Here is a 21,806-nt window from a genome sequence, read left to right on the forward strand (position 1 = left end):
AAACTCCAAGGAAGGAGAGTCCACTGCCTCTCAAGGCAGACCATTCTACTGTCGAACAGCTCTGACTGTCAGAAAGTTCTTCCTGATGTTAAGATGGAATCTCATTTCTTGTAACTTGAAGCCATCGGTTCGGGTCCTACCTTCCAGAGCAGAAGAAAACAAGCTCATTTCCTCTTCCATGAGGCAGCCCTTAAGATATTTGAAGATGACTCTTGTATCTCCTCTCAGTCTCCTCTTTTCCAGGCTAAACATCTTAGAATTCCTGCTCCATGATTTCAGTCATGGGATTGTTGTCTATCACATGACGGTATATGTTTTGACTCCACAGAGTGGGAAGTGACGGAGACAGGATGTTTGTGTTACTGTGTTCCATGAAGTGGGACTATTGTCCTTTGTTCTTTGCTGACTGATGCTAGAGAGAGAGGGAGCCATGTTGCAGTGCTCTGTGTGAATTTATATGTAAATAAAGTAGATTAGCCAAAATGCTGAGTCGCTGGGGTTCTGTTACGCAAGCTGTGCAAACTCTGCGGATCCCTAAGTGTGCCGATGTTGGTTGGCATCGGTCGCTGTGATGTTCGGGCTGAAGGAAGCTTTTGAAGCTCCCAGACCAGGAGGGAGAGAACATGCCAGTCGGGCAAATGTCTGCCAGGGTCCTACTTCAACCACTCCTCATAAGGCTTGATCATCTTGCTTACCCTGCTGGAAAGACCTATCTAGACCAGCATTCTATTCTCATAGCAGCCAACCAGGTGCCTCTGAAAAGCCAGCAAGCGGGACCTGAGGTCAACAGCGCTTTTCCCCACCTGCGATTCCCAGAAAGCAGTACTCAAAGGCATACTGCCTCTAACAGGGGAACTTAGAACATATCTGTTGTGGCTGGTAGGCACTGGCAGCCTTCTCTATGAATCTGTCTAATCCTCTTCCAAAGCCATCCGAGCTGGAGGCCATCACCATTTCTTGTGGTACCAAATCCCATAAATTTATTTATTTCTCGTCTGCAGAAGTATTTTCTTTTGCCTGTCCCGCACCTCTGAGCGTTCAGCTTTGTTGTGAAATGGCTTCGCTGGCGCGGAAGTCAGCTTCACGGATATTGATATGGAGACTGATTAAGGTTTTATTGTCCCTCAACACGTTCAAATATGCTAATGTTATTGTTTGCTTAGTTTCATTGCCGTCTGTAAATTTTTTATTCATGCCCTTGTGAACAGCAAATCAAAACATTCTATTAAAACATTCTGTCCTTGGACATATATGATGTGAGCTATTTCAGGAGTCACTTGTGTCCCAGAATCCACACGTGAGGGCAACTGAGTTCTTGATTAATTGTAATTCTTGTATTTGTTGAACTCTTCCTTTGAATCATCAAATCATAGGATTGTAAAGTTGAAGGGGACCATGAGAGTCATCTGGCCCAACCCCCTGCAAGCTTGGAATCCTTCGCCCCATTTGGGACTTGAACCCACAAACCTGAGATTAAGAGTCTCATGTTCTACTGACTGCGCTATCCCTTGAAGTTCCTTTGATCCAAGGCATAAATGAGTAGGTTCATAAGAGCAGGAGTGGTGAACCTTTGGCCCTCCAAATATTGCTGAACTGCAACTTCCATCATTCCTGGTCCCTGGTCATGGTTGCTGAGGCTGATGGGAGTTGCAGTTCAGCAACATTTGGAGAGCCAAAAGTTCCTCACTCCTGTATTAAAGCATCGGTCTTGAATTTCTGGGTCAGGACCCAATATTGGGCTACAGCCTGACCATAGGTGAATAACAAGAGCAGTCTTGCTGCCAAACAAATGTATGGTTTGGAAAAATTAAGAAACAGGGTCCCTATATTCAGGTTTGTGCTACAGGGGAACCCCAACTTTGAAAGAGCTGAAAACTTTAGGGTATATTCTATTTATTTATTTTTGTGATATTTATTGAAGTTTTACAAACATTAGAAAATTTCAAAGTTTAAACTTAAAAAATAAGAACAAAGAATAACCCTAATAAAATAAAATTACAAAAATACAAAAACAAAACACATGAAAAATACAAAATAGAAAACAGTTAACACAGAGAAAAAAGAAAAGAGGGGAAAAAATCAATAGTTTCATATCATATACTTCATTTACTAGTTTCCTGACCTCCTCACACCTCCCTTTTTGTATTCCAGTTCAAATATTTAATTCAGCAAGTCCTTACCCTCTATCATTTATCCATTACTCAGCATCTTAACCTATTATAAATATATATTTTCCTCCATTGTCAATCCATATTTACATATTCTTGTTAATCTTTTTACCAACACCACTTATTTTCAATCCAACATCCCTTTAACATTCATTAATTTCACAGTATTTCTGCAAGTAGTCTTTAAATTTTTTCCAATCTTCTTCCACCACCTCTTCTCCCTGATCTCGGATTCTGCCAGTCATTTCTGCCAGTTCCATGTAGTCCATCACCTTCATCTGCCATTCTTCCAAGGTGGGTAGATCTTGTGTCTTCCAATACTTTGCAATGAGTATTCTTGCTGCTGTTGTAGCGTACATAAAGAAAGTTCTATCCCCAACTTTGAAAGAGCTGAAAACTTTAGGGTATATTCTAATGGTGGAGATCATTTTGCATGCTGGGGTCCATTTCCTGCCCCCACATGCATCGGCGGAGCGCACATAACCCCACCCTTCCCATTCCACCCCCATTATGTCCTCTTCCAGCTCCAAAAGAACCCACATATCCACCATCGTGCGTCAATTGGACTCGCACAAAACGGTCGCTGGCAATCCCATCAGTGTTGCCTCTCCCCATGGTAGGCCTCCCCGCGTCAAATATAGGTCATTTGTTTTACAGGAAAGGAAGTTTTACAGGAAAGGACAGCGAGAAATACAGAGCTGGGGAGACGAAAGAATTTACTGTCTGCCGTAAAGAGGATTAACAAGCTCTCCAGGGTAATGCCAATGTTCTGTGATATAACATGCCTCGTTGGTCTACTTGGCCATCATCATCATCAAACCTTTATTGCATTAGCATACAGCCATAGCAAAATAAGACAATACAAAAATGCTACAGACAAGCAACCAAGCAAAATTCAAGGCGATATTGCTGGCGTAATGACATTTAAATTACCCTAAGACAATAATGCAAAAATTTAGTTGCCAGCGCCAAAAATCTAATATGCGGATATATATAAAGCATAAAATGGCCCCAAAATAAGCTCAGCACATTGAGTTAAAAAAAAAGTAATTAAAAGAATTAAAACAGGTCCAGGTCTAGGACACACTACCCTGTCAGAGTAGCCCTGAGTTTCAGAGCCTGCACTATGAAGATTGCCACCCCACGTGAAATTTGGGGATTTGCGTCCACAAGAAGCGATTTCAAACAGTCTTCCTTAGACGTAATGGTGGACGGGATCAGGAGGAGGAGCTTAGATCTTATTGGCTCATAGATAGGGCAGTAGAAAAAGAAATGTATGAAGTCCTCTACTTCATTCATTGTGCATGGACATAGACGCTGAGTAATAGGGGTCTTAGAGTAAATCCCCTGGAGGAAGGCCGTGGGTATAGAATGAAAACGGGCCATAGTAAACGCTCTTCTCAAATTGGGCTCCGTCAGTTCTATCAAGTAGTTGGCAAGTGATCTTACCACTTTGACTTTAGGGAGCCACATGGAGAGGCGAGCTGTGGTGGACTGTGCCCGGTCCATGGCCTCGTCTCTTGTAGGAATCGAGGCCCGGATTTTATGTTGGTCCCAAGATGACAGAGTGTCAAGATCTGGGAGGGAGTAGCGTGCAATAATAGTCTCCATGGCCTTGGACTGTTTGTTGCTATAAGAACAAGTTAAAAAGGCTTGCCTGGCTAGTAGGGAACCTGGGGCATTGATTAATTTACAATAAAAACTAATAATTCTAATGTGGGCTCTCGCAACAATGGAGGGGAGGCCCAGTTCTGTTCTTAACTGTGCAGCAACCGAGCCCTTGGGGAGACCCAGTATCTTTTGTGCAAAAGAGTTTTGCAGAATCTCCAGCCGTTGTAGTGTTTTTAAATTCCACCCCCAGATTTCAACCCCATACAGTAACATCGGGAGGACTTTACTGATAAATGCTTTTCTGATTGGTGGAACCAACTGGCCGCCTTTTGCATAGAAGAATTTCTCCAAGGCTTTGATGGTTCTACGGGCAGCCAGGATGGTCATATTTAGGTGAGCTGACCAGCTAAGCCCATGCTGAAAAGTGATTCCCAAATACTTGAATGCTGAACAATATTCAATATAGTGGCCCTCAAAATTCCAGAATGACTTCCGAGTTTTCGTACCAAAAGTAAGAATTTTGGTTTTGGCAAAATTTATTTTGAGGGAGTTGGTATCACAGTATGTCATGAGCCCTCTGAGCATGTTGTTTAAGCCCTGCTTGGTTAATGGCAATATGACCATGTCGTCCGCATAGAGTAATATGGGGATCTTGAGCTGTTGTAAGGAGGGGGCAGATTGATTTAGGGCCTTCATAGTTGTAACGATGTCATTGATATAGAAATTGAATAGAAAAGGGGCCAAGAGGCAGCCCTGTTTGACCCCTTTATTCAGAGGGAAAGAATCAGAAAGAGTTCCCAGAGGGCCGAATTTTACTCTGGCCGATATGTCATTATGAATTTCCATAAGAAGGAGGAGGAGTCTCTTATCTATGTTGGTGTAACTAAGCTTCTGCCATAGCCTATCTCTGGGAATGGAGTAAAAAGCGGAGGTCAGGTCCACAAAAGCCGCGTGTAGTTTGCAGTTGAACCTGTTTAGGTATTTATCAATCAGGGTAAATAGAACAAGACATTGGCCAGATGTGCTGTGACCTTTACGGAAGCCAGCCTGTTCCGGGTGGAATAGCTTTGTTTCTTCTGCCCACTCGATTAATTTCTCTAGCAAGAATCTAGAGTAAACCTTGTATGATATGTCCAGCAGGCTGATAGGTCAATAGTTACGCGGATCTTGTGGGTCCCCCTTTTTATGTATTGGGATGACTATGCTCTGTTTCCAATTAGGTGGGATCTTAAGAGTAGCATTAATAGTGGTAAAGAGAGATGCTAAAACAGGGGCCCACCACGTCTGGTTCGATAAGAATACCTCAGGAGGTATCATATCCTCCCCCGGGGATTTATCCCCTGATAGCATGCTAATTAGTTGTATACATCTCTCTGGGGAGACTGGCTCCCAGGTGGGCAAGGCAGATGCCAGGAGAGTGGAGACTACGTTTACATCGGAATCTGGGGCAGAATACAGCTGAGCAAAGTGAGAGTGCCAACAGGCTGCTGTGATGTTATTAACGATGAATGAGGGGGGGTCTTAAACCTGCATTAATTAAATTCCAAAATTTCTTGTCGTCACGGGTTTTGATGGCCACTGACAGTGCCGTCCAGCATTCTTTCGCAAAGAGCAATTTCTTATGTTGGAGCAGCTTCTTGTAGTATGAACGGAATTGAGCTAACTCCCTGATTTTGCTCTGGGTGCTGTCTGATTTCATATCAGACTGAAGAAATCTAAGCCTACTTCTGCACTGTTTGCATTCTTGGTCAAACCAAGTTTGATTCTTCCAGGTTAGAATCGCACGGGAAGGTTTCGTAAGTGAGGGGAGCAAGTAGGCTAGAATTTGCTGGAAACTTGAGAAATGATTCACATTCATTGTTAACAGCTGAGCTTTCAGGGCTAGGATCTCAGGGGAGTTTAGAAGGACTTTTATTTCTTGCTCCAAAAAGATATCCCACTTCTTACGTCCGGGGGCTAAGATCAGTGAATCCTGGAGGTGGGGTGAGCTGGGAAGCCCCAGCTGTGAGCGGTGGAAGGAGATGGCGATTGGAAGGTGGTCACTTTCAGTTCTGTTGAATACATTGAAACAATATGCCTTATCATTAAATGCCGAGGAGGACCAGATGTAATCTATAACGCTTGCCCCTCTAGATCCTAGAAAAGTATAGTATCCCCCGGACCAGTCTTTGGGTGTGCCATGCAAGCTGTGCAGCCCACAGTTTATGGTAAGCTCGAGCAGTATGATGCCAGCCCTATTAATGATCTTGTCATGTGAATTCCACGTAGGAAACCATTGTGGCCAGCTGGTCCAGTATCTCGTCTGAAAGCCCCTTGAGATACTGGTCCTGAAGAGCAGAGTCATTCCAGGTCAAGTCCTGTGCCAGCAGCCGGAATTCCGTGGTGTAGGCGGCCACCGTGGACTTGCCCTGTTTCAACCGCCGAATCGCCCGGTTGGCTTGACTCCCCTTCTGGGGGTTGCCGAACGCGGCCTCCAACAGATTGCAAAACCCCACATAGTCCGCCAGCAAGGGGGAGTCTTGCCTGAGCAGCGGCAACGCCCACTTGGCCGCCTGGTCCTTTAGCAAACTAATCAAAAAGTGCACCTTGGTGTGGTCGTCAGGGAAGTTCCAGGCGCGCCCCTGAATATACAACTTGGCCTGGGCGAGGAACATGGGAAAGCTGGCCGGGGCCCCATCAAATTTCTCAGGCAAGGCCACTGGGTACTTGCCAGGAGCCGGGGCGTCGGCCCCAGGAGCCGGTAGGGCGTCCAACCGCTGCTGAAGTGCCATCACCGCATGACTGAGCTGCTGCACGGTGTGCGTCAAGGCCTGGTTCTCCTGGGCTATTGCCAACAGTTTAGCCGCTTGGTCGGCCATGGCCTCTGACTCTTCCCGAACGCACCCCAACAAAGAGGGAGTGCGGGTGTGGCGGGAGCAAACTGTGCTGGCCCCGGGGGGGGGAGGTACTAATACCGTAGCCGAAGTTCAGTCCAGAGTCACTAGCAGGGTAGACGAACACTGGATGAGACGCGAGGTCCGAAACAGGGAGCCAGGCAGGGGAACAGGAACGCTGGAAGGGCAGCAGCAGGAAGCCAGGTGGGGAACAGGAACACTGGTAGAGCAGAAGCAGGGAGCCAGGTGGGGAACAGGAACACTGGTGGGTCAACAGCGGGCAGCCGGGCGAGGAACAGGAACACTGGAGAGTCAGGAGCAGGAAGCCGAGTGAGGAACAGGAACACCGGAGAGTCAGGAGCAGGAAGCCGGGCGAGGAACAGGCACACCGGGAGTGCAGATCAAGGTCTGGGTAAAGCAGGTACTCCACAACGACGTTGCTCCCACAACCTGGGACCGGGCTGCCTGACCTTTATCTTCTTCTAAGGCCGGGGGCGGTCCCAGCCCCCAGGAGCCCCGCCTCTCCTGGCCTTAAGGCAAGCACTCCTCCTGGGAGAGACCAGTTCCCTTCGCCTCTCTGCCCTAAGCCTCTGCAGTTCAGGAGAGGCCGAAGGGTTACTGGGCCCCGGGGGAGGCTCACCTGTAGCCACTGAGTCCTCCAGCACCTCTGGGGCCAGAATGGTCTCACCTGGTGCCTGCCCCTGAGGATCTGTCACAGGTGCAGGCTCCTCAGCATCTAGGCCTTGCCCCAGTTCAGCCGGCCCTGGAGGCGGGGACTCCTGTGCTGGCTGGGATTCCTCCGGTTCACTCTCAGACTCGGAATCCTAGGCCATCACACTCTGGTTGCTGGTGGGAAAGACATTGCCAGGGGTCTGAGACAGCGCCAGGCGTGATACTGCCGAAGGTATCGAAGGGGTGGTCATTTGATTGATGTGGCCAGCAGGGTCTTCAAAAAAACCTGAGCTGTCTCTTTGCGCAGTGGCTTCCTTAACATTTATATGTTGGCTTGAAGAGGTTGCGGATAAATGAGGTTCTACCAAAAGAGGTTGACTGGCAAAGGACGAGGATATACAGTCATCTGCCTGGACCGCACTGAAAGAGGACTCCAGGTCAGGCATAGAAGAATAGGACATTGACAGATTACCAGGATGAGGGGTGTTTGGCGCATTGCTCTTTAAGGTGGGGGATGAGGTAGTTGATTGCAGATCTATTAGTAGAGGTGAAGGGGGTCTGCGTTGCGACGGTGTATGAGGAGCTTCCGCCAGGCAGACTGCCATATCATCCGTTATTGGAGTCCCAGTGTTTGGCAGGGGTTTCTGGGTTGTTAGCCCCTTCATGACTGTGTTCCTTTGATTTAATAGGTTGCTATGACCAGGTTTTGAGGAGATTTTCTCTTGAAGTACATGTGTAAGTTGCTGCTTGAGTGTATCGAGTCTGTTTATAACTTCCTGCTGTTCTGCTAATGGCAACTCGCCATAGGATGAAATAAGGTCCCTCTCCTCTGGGGCAGCCAGATGACTGGGCCCGTGTTGGTCATGCTTCTCTGTTGCTGGAGTAGATAAACCAGGAAGCTTGGGCTGAGAGGGAGGGTGAGGTTCCCGGGTGGACAGCTTGAGTTTCAAGACTATGTCGCGCCAGTCTGGTGAGCGGATACCTTTTTGTACGATGCTACGGAGAAGAGGTTTAATCCTGGTGTCATTAAAGACTCTCGTTGGGAAGATGCCCCAGGTGGCCAAAAATGCTTTACGCCTAACCAGTATGGAGGGAATTTTTGGTGACTGGAAGGAGAGCAGTACTTTTTGGAGCCGATGGTGGTAGTTTAAAAGTTTCACTGAACTGAGGTCTATTAGCAGAGGCCAAATCTGAAGGAGTTGCCTTAGATGATCTTTGACATCTCTCGGATTATTCCACCTTGGGGACCTGGGGTCACTACTGCGTATAGTTAGACATATTTTGTTTGGTTGTAAAATCAGAGATTGAGAGTCCAATTGAGTTTTTAAGAGGTGACCACCAGTGCCACTTTCATGTCTAGTAGGGGAGGTACACCTCTGTCCCTTTGAATCCCTTGGAGGCAGGGTGTGGTTGTGCTGCAGCTCTAGCAAATGGGCCTCAAGCTTTTGGTGGAGATTATCCACCTGCATGGAGATCCCATTTATGCTCTTAAAGATGCAGCGCAGGGTCCTGGTTATTAATTGGAAATGTTCGAGTCCCATGCCATCGCCCAGGGCCAGCTCGGACTCCCCCTTCGAGGAGACTCTCACTTCTTTGTCATTATCATTAGCATTATTCGTTGCCTTCGAGTTCACCCCCTCCACTTGTATGTCGGCTGCGAGGTCAATTAAAGGATTAAAACGATTGTGAGTTTCAACCGTGTAGCTAACTTCCTCGTTATTTCTGCCACAGTTAAGAAAGAAAGAATCAATCTTGGACTGTTTGGGCCTTGGGGGAGGCATTGCCTCATCCAGGTCCCTTGGCCGCTTGCCATGGCCCATAGTGGAGATTAGGAGAAATATTCACAATAATCGGAAGTATCTTAATGCACCTTGGAGAGTATTGTAGGAAGCAAGGGAGTAGTGAGCGAAGAAAAAAGTAAGGTAAAGTTCGTTGCTTAATTACAATTCTCAGTCATTTGTCCGAGTGCGACTTTATCAGTTCTCCCGGGTTCAAACAGATTTCTCAGCCTTATGTACAGAGCATTTTAGTATTCAGGGCTGCCTGTCCAGTTCCTTTTTGAATTTCTCAAGGTCCAGTTGATCCATTTATTTGTCTTGGAAGCACAGGCCCACTGTCCTCACTGCTTGCTCCAAAGTGGTAGTTGCACCTTCTTTAGAGAGTGAGGTGCTTTCTCTGCAAGCTTGGGGCTTCGCTATTCGGAGGTAGATAGTGGCTTCCCTCGACCCACTGCTCTGCTCCACCGTACTCCAATAAAACAATAAAACAATAAACTAAAAAGCAAAGAGAAGCGAGGAGGTGATAAAACAGCTGATAAGACGTTAAAACTGAGAGTTTAAAACCAGGAAGTGGCTAAAAACTACTTAAAAAACTACTTAAAAGCTTAACTAAAAGCTGAGGAATCAGACTAGGTTGTTGTGTCCGTCGCCATCTTGGCGTGGTCCCACTTGGCCATAGTTACCAGATGTCTCTGTTTCCTGGGGTTAGGGGACAGTCCCTGGATTTACAAATCAGTCCCCATACAAAATCCATTGAAGTTGAAAAGTGTCCCCAGATTCATTGAAAAAAATCTGGTAACTTTATACTTGGCACCATAGTGCATGGGAAGGCAAACTAAGGCCCATGGGCCGGATCCAGCCCAATCGCCTTCTAAATCCGGCCCGCGGACGGTCTGGGAATCAGGGTTTTTTTATATGAGTAGAATGTGTGCTTTTATTGAAAATGCATCTCTGGGTTATTTGTGGGGCATAGGAATTCGTTCATATATTTTTTTCAAAATATAGTCCGGCCCCCCACAAGGTCTGAGGGACAGTGGACTGGCCCCCTGCTGAAAAAGTTTGCTGACCCCTGCCATAGTGGAACACACCCAAAAGATGAGAGCACAGGAAGTCGTATTGGGACCAAAATCGACAGAGGAAATGCTGCCTGGTGGAAGACCAGCAGTCTGCCCCCGATGGGCTATATAGCAGGAATGCATATCCTGCAGTCCTCCAAACGCCAATGAACTACAACTCCCATTTGCCCCAGCCAGCATGGCCAATAGCCAGGGGTGAGGGGAACTGTACTTCAGCCACAACCAGACAGCCACAGTTTCCCCTCTGTGGCGCCATGCAAGACTTAACATCTGTACATGCACATGTCTTGGAAGACAATGCTTTGTTTGTGAAGCTTTTGATTAATTGTAGAATAGTAGGATGAAACGGTGAAATCTGTTATGATTAAATGGGCACAAGATGTTGGACATAATATTATGCTTGCTGACTGGGAACAGTTATGGACCACAGGTATGAAGTTTACGGCATGTAATGCCTTAAGAGAGAATATTATGAAAATGATATACAGGTGGTACATGACCCCAGTCAAGCTTGCAAAAATGTATCATTTGCCCGATAATAAATGCTGGAAATGTAAAGAAACGGAAGGTACATTCTTTCACCTTTGGTGGACGTGCCCAAGGATTAAGGCTTTCTGGGAAATGATATATAATGTACTGAAAAAGGTATTTAAATATACCTTCTTGGAGAAACCAGAGGCCTTTCTTCTGGGCATTGTTGGCCAACTGGTGTTAAAGAAGGATAGAACTTTCTTTATGTATGCTACAACAGCAGCAAGAATACTTATTGCAAAGTATTGGAAGACACAAGATCTACCCACTTTGGAAGAATGGCAGATGAAGGTGATGGACTATATGGAATTGGCAGAAATGACTGGCAGAATCCGAGACCAGGGAGAAGAGTCGGTGGAAGAAGACTGGAAGAAATTTAAAGACTACCTACAGAAATATTGTAAAATTAATGAATGATAGAATGATGTTGGATAGCAACTAAGGAGTTTCCAGCTGTAATGATTTAAGAGAATATGAAAAAAGGGTTATAAATGGGTTAAAATCTAATGGTAAGGATTTGCTGAACCAATAAATTGAAGTGGAATACAAAAAAGGGAGGTATGAGGAGGTCCGGGAAATAAGCTAAAAGAAAATAAGTAAAAGAAAAAATGTACGTTTTTAACTGTTTTTAGTTTGTATTTTTCTTTTTTCTTTTTCATTTTTGCTGTTATATTTAAAAAATTTTTAATAAATATTTTATATATTAAAAAAAAGATAAATTGTAGAATCGTAGAAGGGACACCAAGGGTCATCTAGTCCAACCCCTGCAATGTAGGAATCTCAACTCAAGCATCCATGGCAGATGGCCATCCAGCCTCTGCTTAGAAACCTCCAAGGAAGGAGAGTCCACAACCTTCAGAGGGAGACTGTTCCACTGTCAAACAGCTCTTACAGTCAGAAAGTTTTTTCTGATCTGTAGTCGGAATCTCTTTTCTTGTAACTTGAAGCCATTGATTCGAGTCCTACCTTCCAGAGCAGGAGTTTCAAATACAGTGGTACCTTGGGTTAAGAACTTAATTCGTTCTGGAGGTCCGTTCTTAACCTGAAACTGTTCTTAGCCTGAGGTACCACTTTAGCTAATGTGGCCTCCCGCTGCCGCCGCGCTATTTCTGTTCTCATCCTGAAGCAAAGTTCTTAACCCAAGGTACTATTTCTGGGTTAGCGGAGTCTGTAACCTGAAGCGTCTGTAACCTGAGGTACCACTGTAATATTAAAGGGCTGACCACCCTCCTTGGTCTCTCCCCCATTATGTGGTACGGCAAATTTTGTTCCTTCCACTCAAAGAAATCTAGCAGGTGTGATCCAGGCACAGTTTTAAGCCCTCCCTGAAAGAAAACATGTACTTAGCTCTCCCAGAGAGAGAAAATGTGTGTGTGTGTGTGTGTGTGTGTGTGTGTGTGTGTGTGTGTGTGTTTGAATCTTCCTTTGCTGGAGAGAAAAGTAGGTGCACAGAGGGGGGAAAGACAGGGGAGAGCAAGGAAGCATCAAGAAGAAAATGGGATGCATGCTTTGTCGTTCCAAGCGACTTGGTCAAAACACCAAGAGGAGGGGAAGAAGGCAAAAAACTCTCCTCCTAAGACCACCTGGGAGAGAGCCAGGTGTATGTGTGGAATGGGAGGAGAAAGGCTGCCAGGATGACTTATGGTGTGCTTGGAGTTGCTGTGGGCTATATAAAGCAATGCAATGCAGGCGCCCTCCCACTATCGCTGTCTCTGCACGCTCTCTGCAAAGCGATAAAACTTGGCAGAGAAGGAGGCTTCCTGGCCAGGCAGCTCCTCAAGGTAAGATGAGATGACTTCTTTACTTGTTTAAGGCAGTGTGGGAATTCTAGGGTGCCTGGCCTGGTCAGATGCAGAAGAGAATAAGATCCTTGCACTTTTTAGCAGTTGGATTCCAAAGGGGGGATTTCAACAGGTATATGTTTGCTGTAGTAATCCCCCCTTTTTTTTGCATCTCGTCACCCTAACAGTGCATGTTCCATGGGGCTCTCTGAAGTATCTGATTCTACACACCTTGCTGGAAAAGGTTTTTTTCTTTTTCAACAATCCAGAAGGAAATAAATTGAGCTAGAATGCAACTGTGCAACTCCTAAGGATGTGCATAGTTAGGCAGTCATTCAGTGGGACACATGAGTTAAGATGCGCCAGGGCAGGCTCAGGCTGCAACCCTATATGCTCACTTACTTGGCAGTAGAGATTGTGGTGAAATTCAATATGCTTTGCACTTTGTCGAAACAAGGGCGAAGCAAAACGTAGCTGTCCTGCAAGAGCTGCCCTTCTCTGAATTTTGCAATGCAGCGTTTACCCAGTGCATGTGCTAGGTCAAGGTCTGCCTAATCAGGCATTGATTAATGAAAATAGCATGCAATAATGCATTGCATGTGGGGAAATTGCTTTGTGAAAATGTGTACTATAAGGGAAGCAGCCAGCAAAAAAATGTGCATGCAGAAATCTGAACAGAAGCGCTAATGAATTTTCATGAGAACTTTTTTAAAAAAAAATATGAATCGCCATGAAAATGTGGAGAACTGGATGCAAGGTTGGAAAAATGAGAAAACAGAACTGAAAGAATCACACATCCTTACCTAGGAGTAAGGCCCATTAAATTCAATTGGTTGCAAACTTTACAGAGCACTCGTTGAATTGAATGAACATAATGAAGTTAGCTCCACTCATTTCAATGCGTCTACTCTGCGTAAAACTCAAGGATATGCATATAGGCTTGCACTGTAAACCAATCCTAATTCTACAACAACCACTTGTGGCAGGTGTTTTTGTTGCTTTACGGTGTCCCACCATCAGACTGACTGTGACTGCATTCCTAGGCACACTGACTTGGGAGTAAACCCCCATTGAGCTCAGTGGGATCTATTTCTGAGTAAACATGTTCTGGCTGACTCTGCGCATCTTGCTTATCTGGCTTCTTGCTGTCTGTTAAAAGCGTCCCTGACAAACTACAACCAGCAGGAAGAGATAAGAGGCAGGAACAGACAGCAAGTACAGTACTTTGAAATTAAGATGAGTCTCTGGAAGCTGAACTGCCTTGTGCTTTTTATTCATGCTTAATCCTTACCGATGGGCAGTTTGCTTGTTTCGAAGACATTCGTGCTCACAAAATTGGGAGGTTCATCCTAGTAGCAGAAACGGATTATTGACTTGTCAAGAGGTGTGGAACTAATTGTCAAATTTCTTGGGCTAGTGGGATAGATGTCTAGTGGATATCAGCAGACTGGTGCTGGTTTGGGCCCTCTGGGCATCTAGCTACTTAAAAAGCTCCCTACTAGAAGATTAAAAGCAGCAAATCCATGAGGAACATAATTCATACAGAGATAATTCAGAGATCTGCTTCCCAGAAATGGTGAGCTCAAGGCATTTTTCTGCATTAAGTGCAGAAATTTAAGGATCCTGCCCACCTCCAGCCCCCACAAACCAGGTTGCAGAATATGAACCCCGGCCGAGTTATTTTGGCAGCTGAGGCAGAAGATCCCACAAGCATGTCTCTCATCGGCAATGCAAACACTGATCGTAATGAATTTGTGGCCCTTTTATAACACCCAAAACCAGCTTCCTCAGTCTGCCTAATAGTACGGCTGGCCCTGTATTACCAAACTTGGTTGTCACTTCTCCACAACCCCAGATTTGTTGTTGTTGTTTAGTTGTTTAGTCATGTCCGACTCATCATGACCCCATGGACCAGAGCATGCCAGGCACTCCTGTCTTCCACTGCCTCCTGCAGTTTGATCAAACACATGCTGGTAGCTTTGAGAACACTGTCCAACCATCTTGTCCTCTGTTGTCCCCTTCTCCTTGTGCCCTCAATCTTTCCCAACATCAGGGTCTTCTCCAGGGAGTCTTCTCTTCTCATGAGGTGGCCAAAGTATTGGAGTCTCAGCTTCAGGATCTGTCCTTCCAGTGAGCACTCAGGGCTGATTTCCTTCAGAATAGATAGGTTTGATCTTCTTGCAGTCCGTGGGACTCTCAAGAGTCTCCTCTGGCACCATAGTTCAAAAGCATCCATTCTTCGGTGATCAGCCTTCTTTATGGTCCAGCTCTCACTTCCATAACGGGTTATAAAACCCAACTCTCACTAACCATCTCACTCGGAAATGAAATTTCAGATTCGGGAAGCAAATTAGGCAGTTTGTTGTTTGGGGCTCAAGGTGAATTTTGAAAGCTGGAACGCAAAATGAAACAATAACACACACACACACCCAACAGACACAGCTTCTTGACAATGTTTTTAGTACTCCAGGATTGATGTTACACTGCAATTCAAAGCAACCTTCCGGGAGAAGAAATAGGCACCCCTCCATTTGGTTCTTGTTCTGTGTTGTTGTTTTTAAGCCTTGAGATTTTATGTTGCTGTGTGTCTGAAAAGCAGGGTGTAAATAAAATAAAATAAAATAATAAAACAGAATAGGGGGTTGCTAGCCCAATAAGTCAAGGGAAACATTGCTGAATTTTGCACTCCCACCTTCAGAATGTACTTCAGCCCCCACTCCCAAGTTGTTGGCTTCCGTCTGTCTTGAGAGACAATGGAGTGCACCTCTCAGGGTGAAGTCAAACCATTGGAGAATCACAGCACCTGCTGTGGCTGCAGAGGCTGGTAACTCGTAACTGCTGCCTGTGACTCCTAACTGTGTGGCCTGATGAGCAAGATAATCTGGGGGTGATTCTGCCTTGCATCGGGGGGATTGGGTTCAATTTACAATTCTGTGCTCAAACCGAGGAGATCCTGTCAGAATCAGGCCTGTGATCTGAGAAGTAGCAAGGACTTTCCTCCTGCATAATATTATTTCGCCATATCTTTACAACTGCATGTGAAACATTTTTCTTTTTATTGCTTTTTGTCAATCTGTCAGAACCAGTGCAATAATAAAGCTACAGGCTTCTAGAGAGTTGCTATAGCTCTGTGCTGTAGTAACCCCTTTGCTCCCCCTGGAGCCTTTCCAACATTTCAGTCCTGTGGGCACTTAAGGGGGTGAGGGGACCTGAGAGCCTTGGTGGGAGGGGGGCACAGTTCAAAATACCAGTGTGCCGAAAAGAGGAGCGAACAAATGTAAACTTTGCTCTTGGGTAAACCAAACAGTTCCATTGAGTCAGTCAACACACATCGCAGGCAAAGAAAGAAAGAAACCCCACAGTTCCCTTACCCAAGTGAAAATGTACTCCTAACCTTAGCAGCAAAGAATACCTAGGTAAACTGCAAAGCGCGATCTGTACACCACGTTCTTTCCAAAAGCACGTTCTCAGTCCTCTGTCTTGACTCGCAAGTGGTTACTAGTTTCTGTTCAAGGCTTGGGGGAAAGGCACTCTGCACATGTTGGGTTTCCCTCTGATCATTTCTGCTTTTCAGCGAACAGAAAGAGAAGTGCTGGATTTTCTGTGAAGGCATTTCCCCCTAAGAACATTTGTGAGAATAAGAAAGTGCAGCTGGTTCTTGTGTGAAGGGAGGTAGAAGAGTTAGAGTGAGTTAGAGACAGGATAAAATAAGACTAAGAGGGTAAAGGGTAACAGCATTTTGAATGCATTTAAATTTTATAGTGGTACCACAGGTTAAGTACTTAATTTGTTCCAGAGGTCTGTTCTTAACCTGAAATTGTTCTTAACCTGAGGTACTATTTCTGGGTTAGCGGAGTCTGTAACCTGAAGCGTCTGTTACCTGATGTGTATGCAACCTGAGGTACCACTGTAGTTGTGTTTGCAATAAACTACAATCTTCGTTGTTAACTTGAGAACCCGACTGAGACTAAGTGTTTTACCGGGAAGAACCTGGTTGGTGGCAGCAGATTAGTGGTGTACGGGTCAATAGTCCATCAAACAACCGGGGGCTCCGTACACAAAAATTCTGGAGAAACAGTAGCGAATGGTAGGATGACAGCACTTACCTAACCTCCTGGCTGCGGAGTCTCTGCTGCTTACCAAAGGGAAGTGAGAAGGGGCAAGGTGGTGGTGACATTGATGCTGTGGAAACGCACCAGCAGGAACACTCTGCCTGCACAATTGCACAGCACTGACCTCCCTGCTGCCTCGCTCCTTCCACTCTCCCTCCCAGTAAGAAGCAGGGACTCTGATGCCGGGAAGTCAGGTAAGCACCATTGTCCCACCAACCACTACAGCGCAGAGCCTTTCAGCAGTTGTGTTGGAAACTCAAAACCTCCACTTGTAGAAGCAAGACCAACAAAAGATGACATTCCACCTGCATTGTGCGTCTCATTCAACGAAGACCAGCACAGTAGTCACGAGAGATATGATCAAACAAGAGCAGTATGAGGGCACCCGACCAGGCACCTATAAAACAATAAACTTCTTGCCAAGGCAGAGAATGGGTTCATTTACTGACTTCCTTCTCCCTGCCCTTTATCACACATGCCATGCTAGGGAGAGATGGATGGATGTTCTCTCGCCGACATTTCCGGGCACTCCGCCATTCTAGTCCCAACAAACACATCCCCAGATGGACACAAGCCTTATGACTCTGAATTTAAGAGCCAGCGCTGCCCAGCTTATGCCCACGACCCCTCTCAAAGCATGCCACTACTGGAGAGGCTGCAAGGCCAGGTAGGCATACTTTGAACATGGCCAGCATCTACAGCATCAGGTTCAGAGGTCAGCTTGGTGGAAGGCCTACTGGGTGGATCTGATTATTCCTGAACCCCTTTTGTTTTTCATGTTCCGGCAGAATTAGTTGGACCACGACTCCTGTCATTGCTGGTTATTGGCCTTGCTGGCTGAGGCTGATGGGACTTGGGAGGGCATGATGTTGGCTGTCCCTGTGGATTTCACTGCAGTACCTTTGGACCAGCTGCTTCTCCCCGGCCGGCTTTTCTCTGAATTGCTTCTAGTCCTAACATGGAAAAGGAGGTGTCAGGAATGAGCCAGCTGCTAGTGAAAGTCTACAGCCTGCTGCAGAACAGAGAGAGTTAGATCTGCAGCAGGCTGAACAGTGGCCAGTGTAACTCCCATGGGCACTGGAATGCCAGTTGCAAAGGGAATGACTGAGAGCGGGCTGGAGCACAGCCAAAGCTCTCTGGAAGATCGGTTAGGCACAAACAGGCAAGGAGATAGTTTGTTGGAACAGGAAGAGGTTGGAGCAAGCCAATCAGTCCCAAAAGCCAGCAAATGGGAGGGTTGTTAGACCGGAAGCAAAACAAGAGACATAAAAGTCGTAAGTTCATTATCTTCTGTAGATCCCAGAAGGACTTTTTAGAAGGGTCATTTGAGTAACAATATCGGTCAGAAGCTTTGTTAGAGTCGTTCAGAGCTATCTGTTTGTTTGGGTTTTTTGCAACAAATCCTCCTTTTTAATTAGCCACACTTCTGGGAACCTGGACTTCTGACAGGAGGAGCACATCAACTTGGGAGATATTCATGATCACAGTGTGAGGTCCTATGTATTGTCGCTTTTGTTCCCGGCAGGGTCGGAACACCGTAATGGAAATGGAAGACGCTGGAGAAAAGTCTAGCAAAATGCAACCCCAGACGGGGAAAATCTGCAGAGCCCTGAGCTACATCACAGGGGACATGAAGGCGTTGGGAGAGTGGCTGAAAGGTAAGCACATAGCAGATGATGCACCGATGAGAACCAGAATGATGCAATATTGCTTTTGAACCTGGAGACCTTTGCGTGAGTGCCTGCTCATCTTCAAAGCTTCTCCTGTACCAACAGCACAATCCTGGGGATCCTGTTGTCTTCTAGGTGATGATGGACTACAACTTTCATTAGTGAAACACTTTATTGTCACTTGTACAACTTGTATACAGTGAGATTACACAAGCACCCCCCACTCAGCTCTCTTAGTCCTAATTCCCCACATTTACTGACGCACCAAACCCGAAAGTCAGTTGCCCTGTTGTTATCTTTTCATTCAGCAGCCTAACAGCCCACAGATAGAAGCTGTTCTTTACCCTGTTGGTGCGACTAATCATGCTTCTATATCTTCTGCCTGAGGGCAGGAGATCAAGAAAGTGCCGGCCAGGGTGTGAATTATCCCTGAGAATTTTCCTCACTCTCCTGAGACAACTTTCTTCCGCTATTTCATCCAGTGGATTCACAGGACAGCCCATAATATCTTGTGCTGTATTCACCACCCTCTGTAGGCACTGCCTATCAGTTGATGTCAAACCAGCATACCACATTGTGATGCAGTGTGAAAGGACACTTTCTATTGTTGACCAGTAGAAGGAGATCATCAAATATTGATTGACATCGCTCTTTCGCAATACTCTGAGGAGATGGAGTCTCTGTTGGGCTTTCTTAACCACCACTGGGGCTCAGGACACATTTCCTGAGTCCAAGAAGAGCATAATATGGAGGGTGCCTGCTGGATTAGGCCAATGGTCCATTCTATTTTTTAAAAAAAAATATTTATTAGAGTTTCCAATTTTTTACAAAGCAAAAAGCAAAAAGCAAACATAAAAACATTAAAAACACATAACTTTCACAACTTATTTTCTCATAACTTATTTCCCCAACCTCCTCATACCTCCCCTTCTTGTATATCCAGTTCAAATTGTTTATACAGCAAATCCTTATCTCAGAGCATTACAGCTTAAAAAAAAGAAAAAAGAAAAAACACCTTATTTTCTCTCCAACATCTTAGATTGTTATAACTTCAAATTCTTATTTAGAAAAAGAAAACCATTTTATCATAATTACAGCTTGAAACCACTTAATTTCAATCCAACATCATTCAACATTCCTTAATTTTACAATATTTTTGTAAATAGTCCTTAAATTCTTTTCCAGTCTTCTTCTGCCAACTCTTCTCCCTGGTCACGGATTCTGCTAGTCATTTCTACCAGTCCCATACAGTCAATCAGCTTCATCTGCCATTCTTCCAAAGTAGGTAGATCTTGTGTCTTCCAGTACTTTGCGATAAGTATTCTTGCTGCTGTTGTAGCATACATAAAAAAAGTTCTATCCTTCTTTGGCACCAGTTGGCCGATCATGCCCAGGAGAAAGGCCTCTGGTTTCTTCAAGAAGGTATATTTAAATACCTTTTTCAGTTCATTATATATCATCTCCCAGAAAGCCTTAATCCTTGGGCACGTCCACCAAAAGTGAAAGAATGTACCTTCAGTTTCTTTACATTTCCAACATTTGTTATCGGGCAAATGATAGATTTTTGCAAGCTTGACTGGGGTCATGTACCACCTATATATCATTTTCATAATATTTTCTCTCAAGGTATTACATGCCATAAATTTCATTCCAGTGGTCCACAACTGTTCCCAGTCAGCAAACATAATATTATGTCCAACATCTTGTGCCCATTTAATCATAACAGATTTAACCTTTTCATCCTGAGTATTCCATTTCAACAGCAAGTTATACATTTTTGACAAAATCTTGGTTTTAGGTTCTAACAGTTCTGTTTCCAGTTTAGATTTTTCCACCTGGAAACCAACTTTTTTATCCAGGTTATAAGCCTCCATTATCTGATAATAATGAAGCCAATCTCTCACCTTATTTTTTAATTTCTCGAAACTCTGCAATTTCAATTTATCTCCTTCTTGTTCCAAAATTTCACAATATTTCGGCTATTTGACCTCCATATTGAGCTTTTTTCTGAGCCTTTGCTTCCATCGGTGACAACCACCTTGGGGTTTTTTTTTCAAGCAAGTCTTTATATCTTGTCCAAACATTAAACAATGGTCTTCTGACAATATGATTTTTAAATGCTTTATGTGCTTTAACCTTGTCATACCACAAATATGCATGCCACCCAAAAACGTTATTAAAACCTTCTAAATCCAAAATGTCTGTGTTCTCAAGAAGCAGCCATTCTTTCAGCCAGCAAAACGCCGCTGATTCATAATAGAGTTTAAAGTCTGGCAGGGCAAATCCACCTCTATCCTTTGCGTCAGTTAATATTTTAAATTTTATTCTGGGCTTCTTGCTCTGCCAGACAAATCTAGAAATGTCTCTCTGCCACTTCTTGAAACAGTCCATTTTGTCCAAAATTTGCAATGATTGAAACAAAAATAACATTCTTGGCAATACATTCATCTTTATAACAGCAATTCGACCTAACAAGGAAAGCTTCAGATTTGACCAAATTTCTAAATCTTTTTTAACTTCCGTCCAGCATTTTTCATAATTATCTTTAAACAGATTTCCATTTTTAGCTGTCATGTTAATCCCCAGGTATTTCACTTTCTTAACCACAATCAAACCTGTTTCATTCTGAAACTTCTCTCTTTCCATCGATGTTAATTTTTTCTCCAAAACCTTAGTTTTTAGTTTATTTAATTTAAATCCTGCCACCTGACCAAACTCTTGAATTAATTCTAATACTCTTTTTGTACTAGATTCTGGCTCCTGTAACATCAAAACTAGATCATCTGCAAGCCAATTGTCCATTCTAGCCCAGTGTTGCAGTCTAGGTGGCTCCATCAAACCACAAAGCTCAGTTCACTAGTTTTGCAGAGGAAGCAGTGGGTGGGAACAGGAAGTAAGGCAGCAGAGCTCAGCAGCCAGGACCCTCAGGTTCAAAACGTCCCTGGTCACTCCGCACTGAGGGCCCCCCAAAATCCTGGAGCCTGTCCTGCAAGGTCTGGTCCTGTCCTCTCTTTTACCCCAGGAACATATCACGATATGTTTATTCCTAAGTTTCCATTGTCTGAGGTCCACTCCGCCACCCTGCTCCCAGACCATCAGTTTATCTTGCCCAAATTCCAACACGAAGTTATAAGTTATACACATGGAGCGGGTGTGTTGCAGTCCCAGCACAAGCTGGCAGGGACACACTCACGCCATCTGCCATTTTAGATGTAAGCAGCATAAATAAACTGTCGTTTTTTTATCTTCAGTATGAACTCTGCCAGCAGTTCAGTCAGCTCCCCAACTGCAAAATGGTGTGGTTTGTTTTATTTTTTTATAAACAGTAATAAACGTGTGTCATTTTTTACAACTCTGTCAGTGGTAAGGGCCCTACCAGATGCTGCTGAGAATATGCACGTTGGAAACTGTCCCAGACCATAAACTTTCAAACAACGGTAACTAAGACCTACTGGAGTGAGCTAAAATGTGACAATTTGTGCCCCCAAATCTGCCTCTGACAGTGCATGGTCAGCGAGTGTTTAAATACTTGCC

The 21,806-nt window shown here is 44.9% G+C and overlaps 1 protein-coding gene and 1 long non-coding RNA gene across 4 annotated transcripts in view; both read left to right on the plus strand.

Moving 5' to 3' along the window:
- LOC309514305 overlaps window positions 1-21,806 on the plus strand; it is a 223,117-nt gene that overhangs the window by 58,537 nt on the left and 142,774 nt on the right. The window lies entirely within an intron of this gene.
- Window positions 12,089-21,806, plus strand: part of SLC14A1 (solute carrier family 14 member 1 (Kidd blood group)) — a 35,522-nt gene continuing 25,804 nt past the window's right edge. The window contains exons 1-2 of one of the 3 annotated variants that reach the window (XM_082242086.1): window positions 12,089-12,490; window positions 18,128-18,260. In XM_082242086.1, the coding sequence (XP_082098212.1) occupies window positions 12,344-12,490; window positions 18,128-18,260 (280 nt within the window). In that variant the 5' untranslated portion in view covers window positions 12,089-12,343. Of the gene's footprint in view, window positions 12,491-13,829; window positions 13,875-17,056; window positions 17,270-18,127; window positions 18,261-21,806 lie in introns of those variants that run through there. The other 2 variants (XM_082242087.1, XM_082242085.1) reach the window with 2 other exon arrangements.

Source organism: Podarcis vaucheri (genome assembly GCF_965113315.1).
Source record: "Podarcis vaucheri genome assembly, chromosome: 11".
Taxonomy (NCBI): Eukaryota; Metazoa; Chordata; class Lepidosauria; order Squamata; family Lacertidae; genus Podarcis; species Podarcis vaucheri.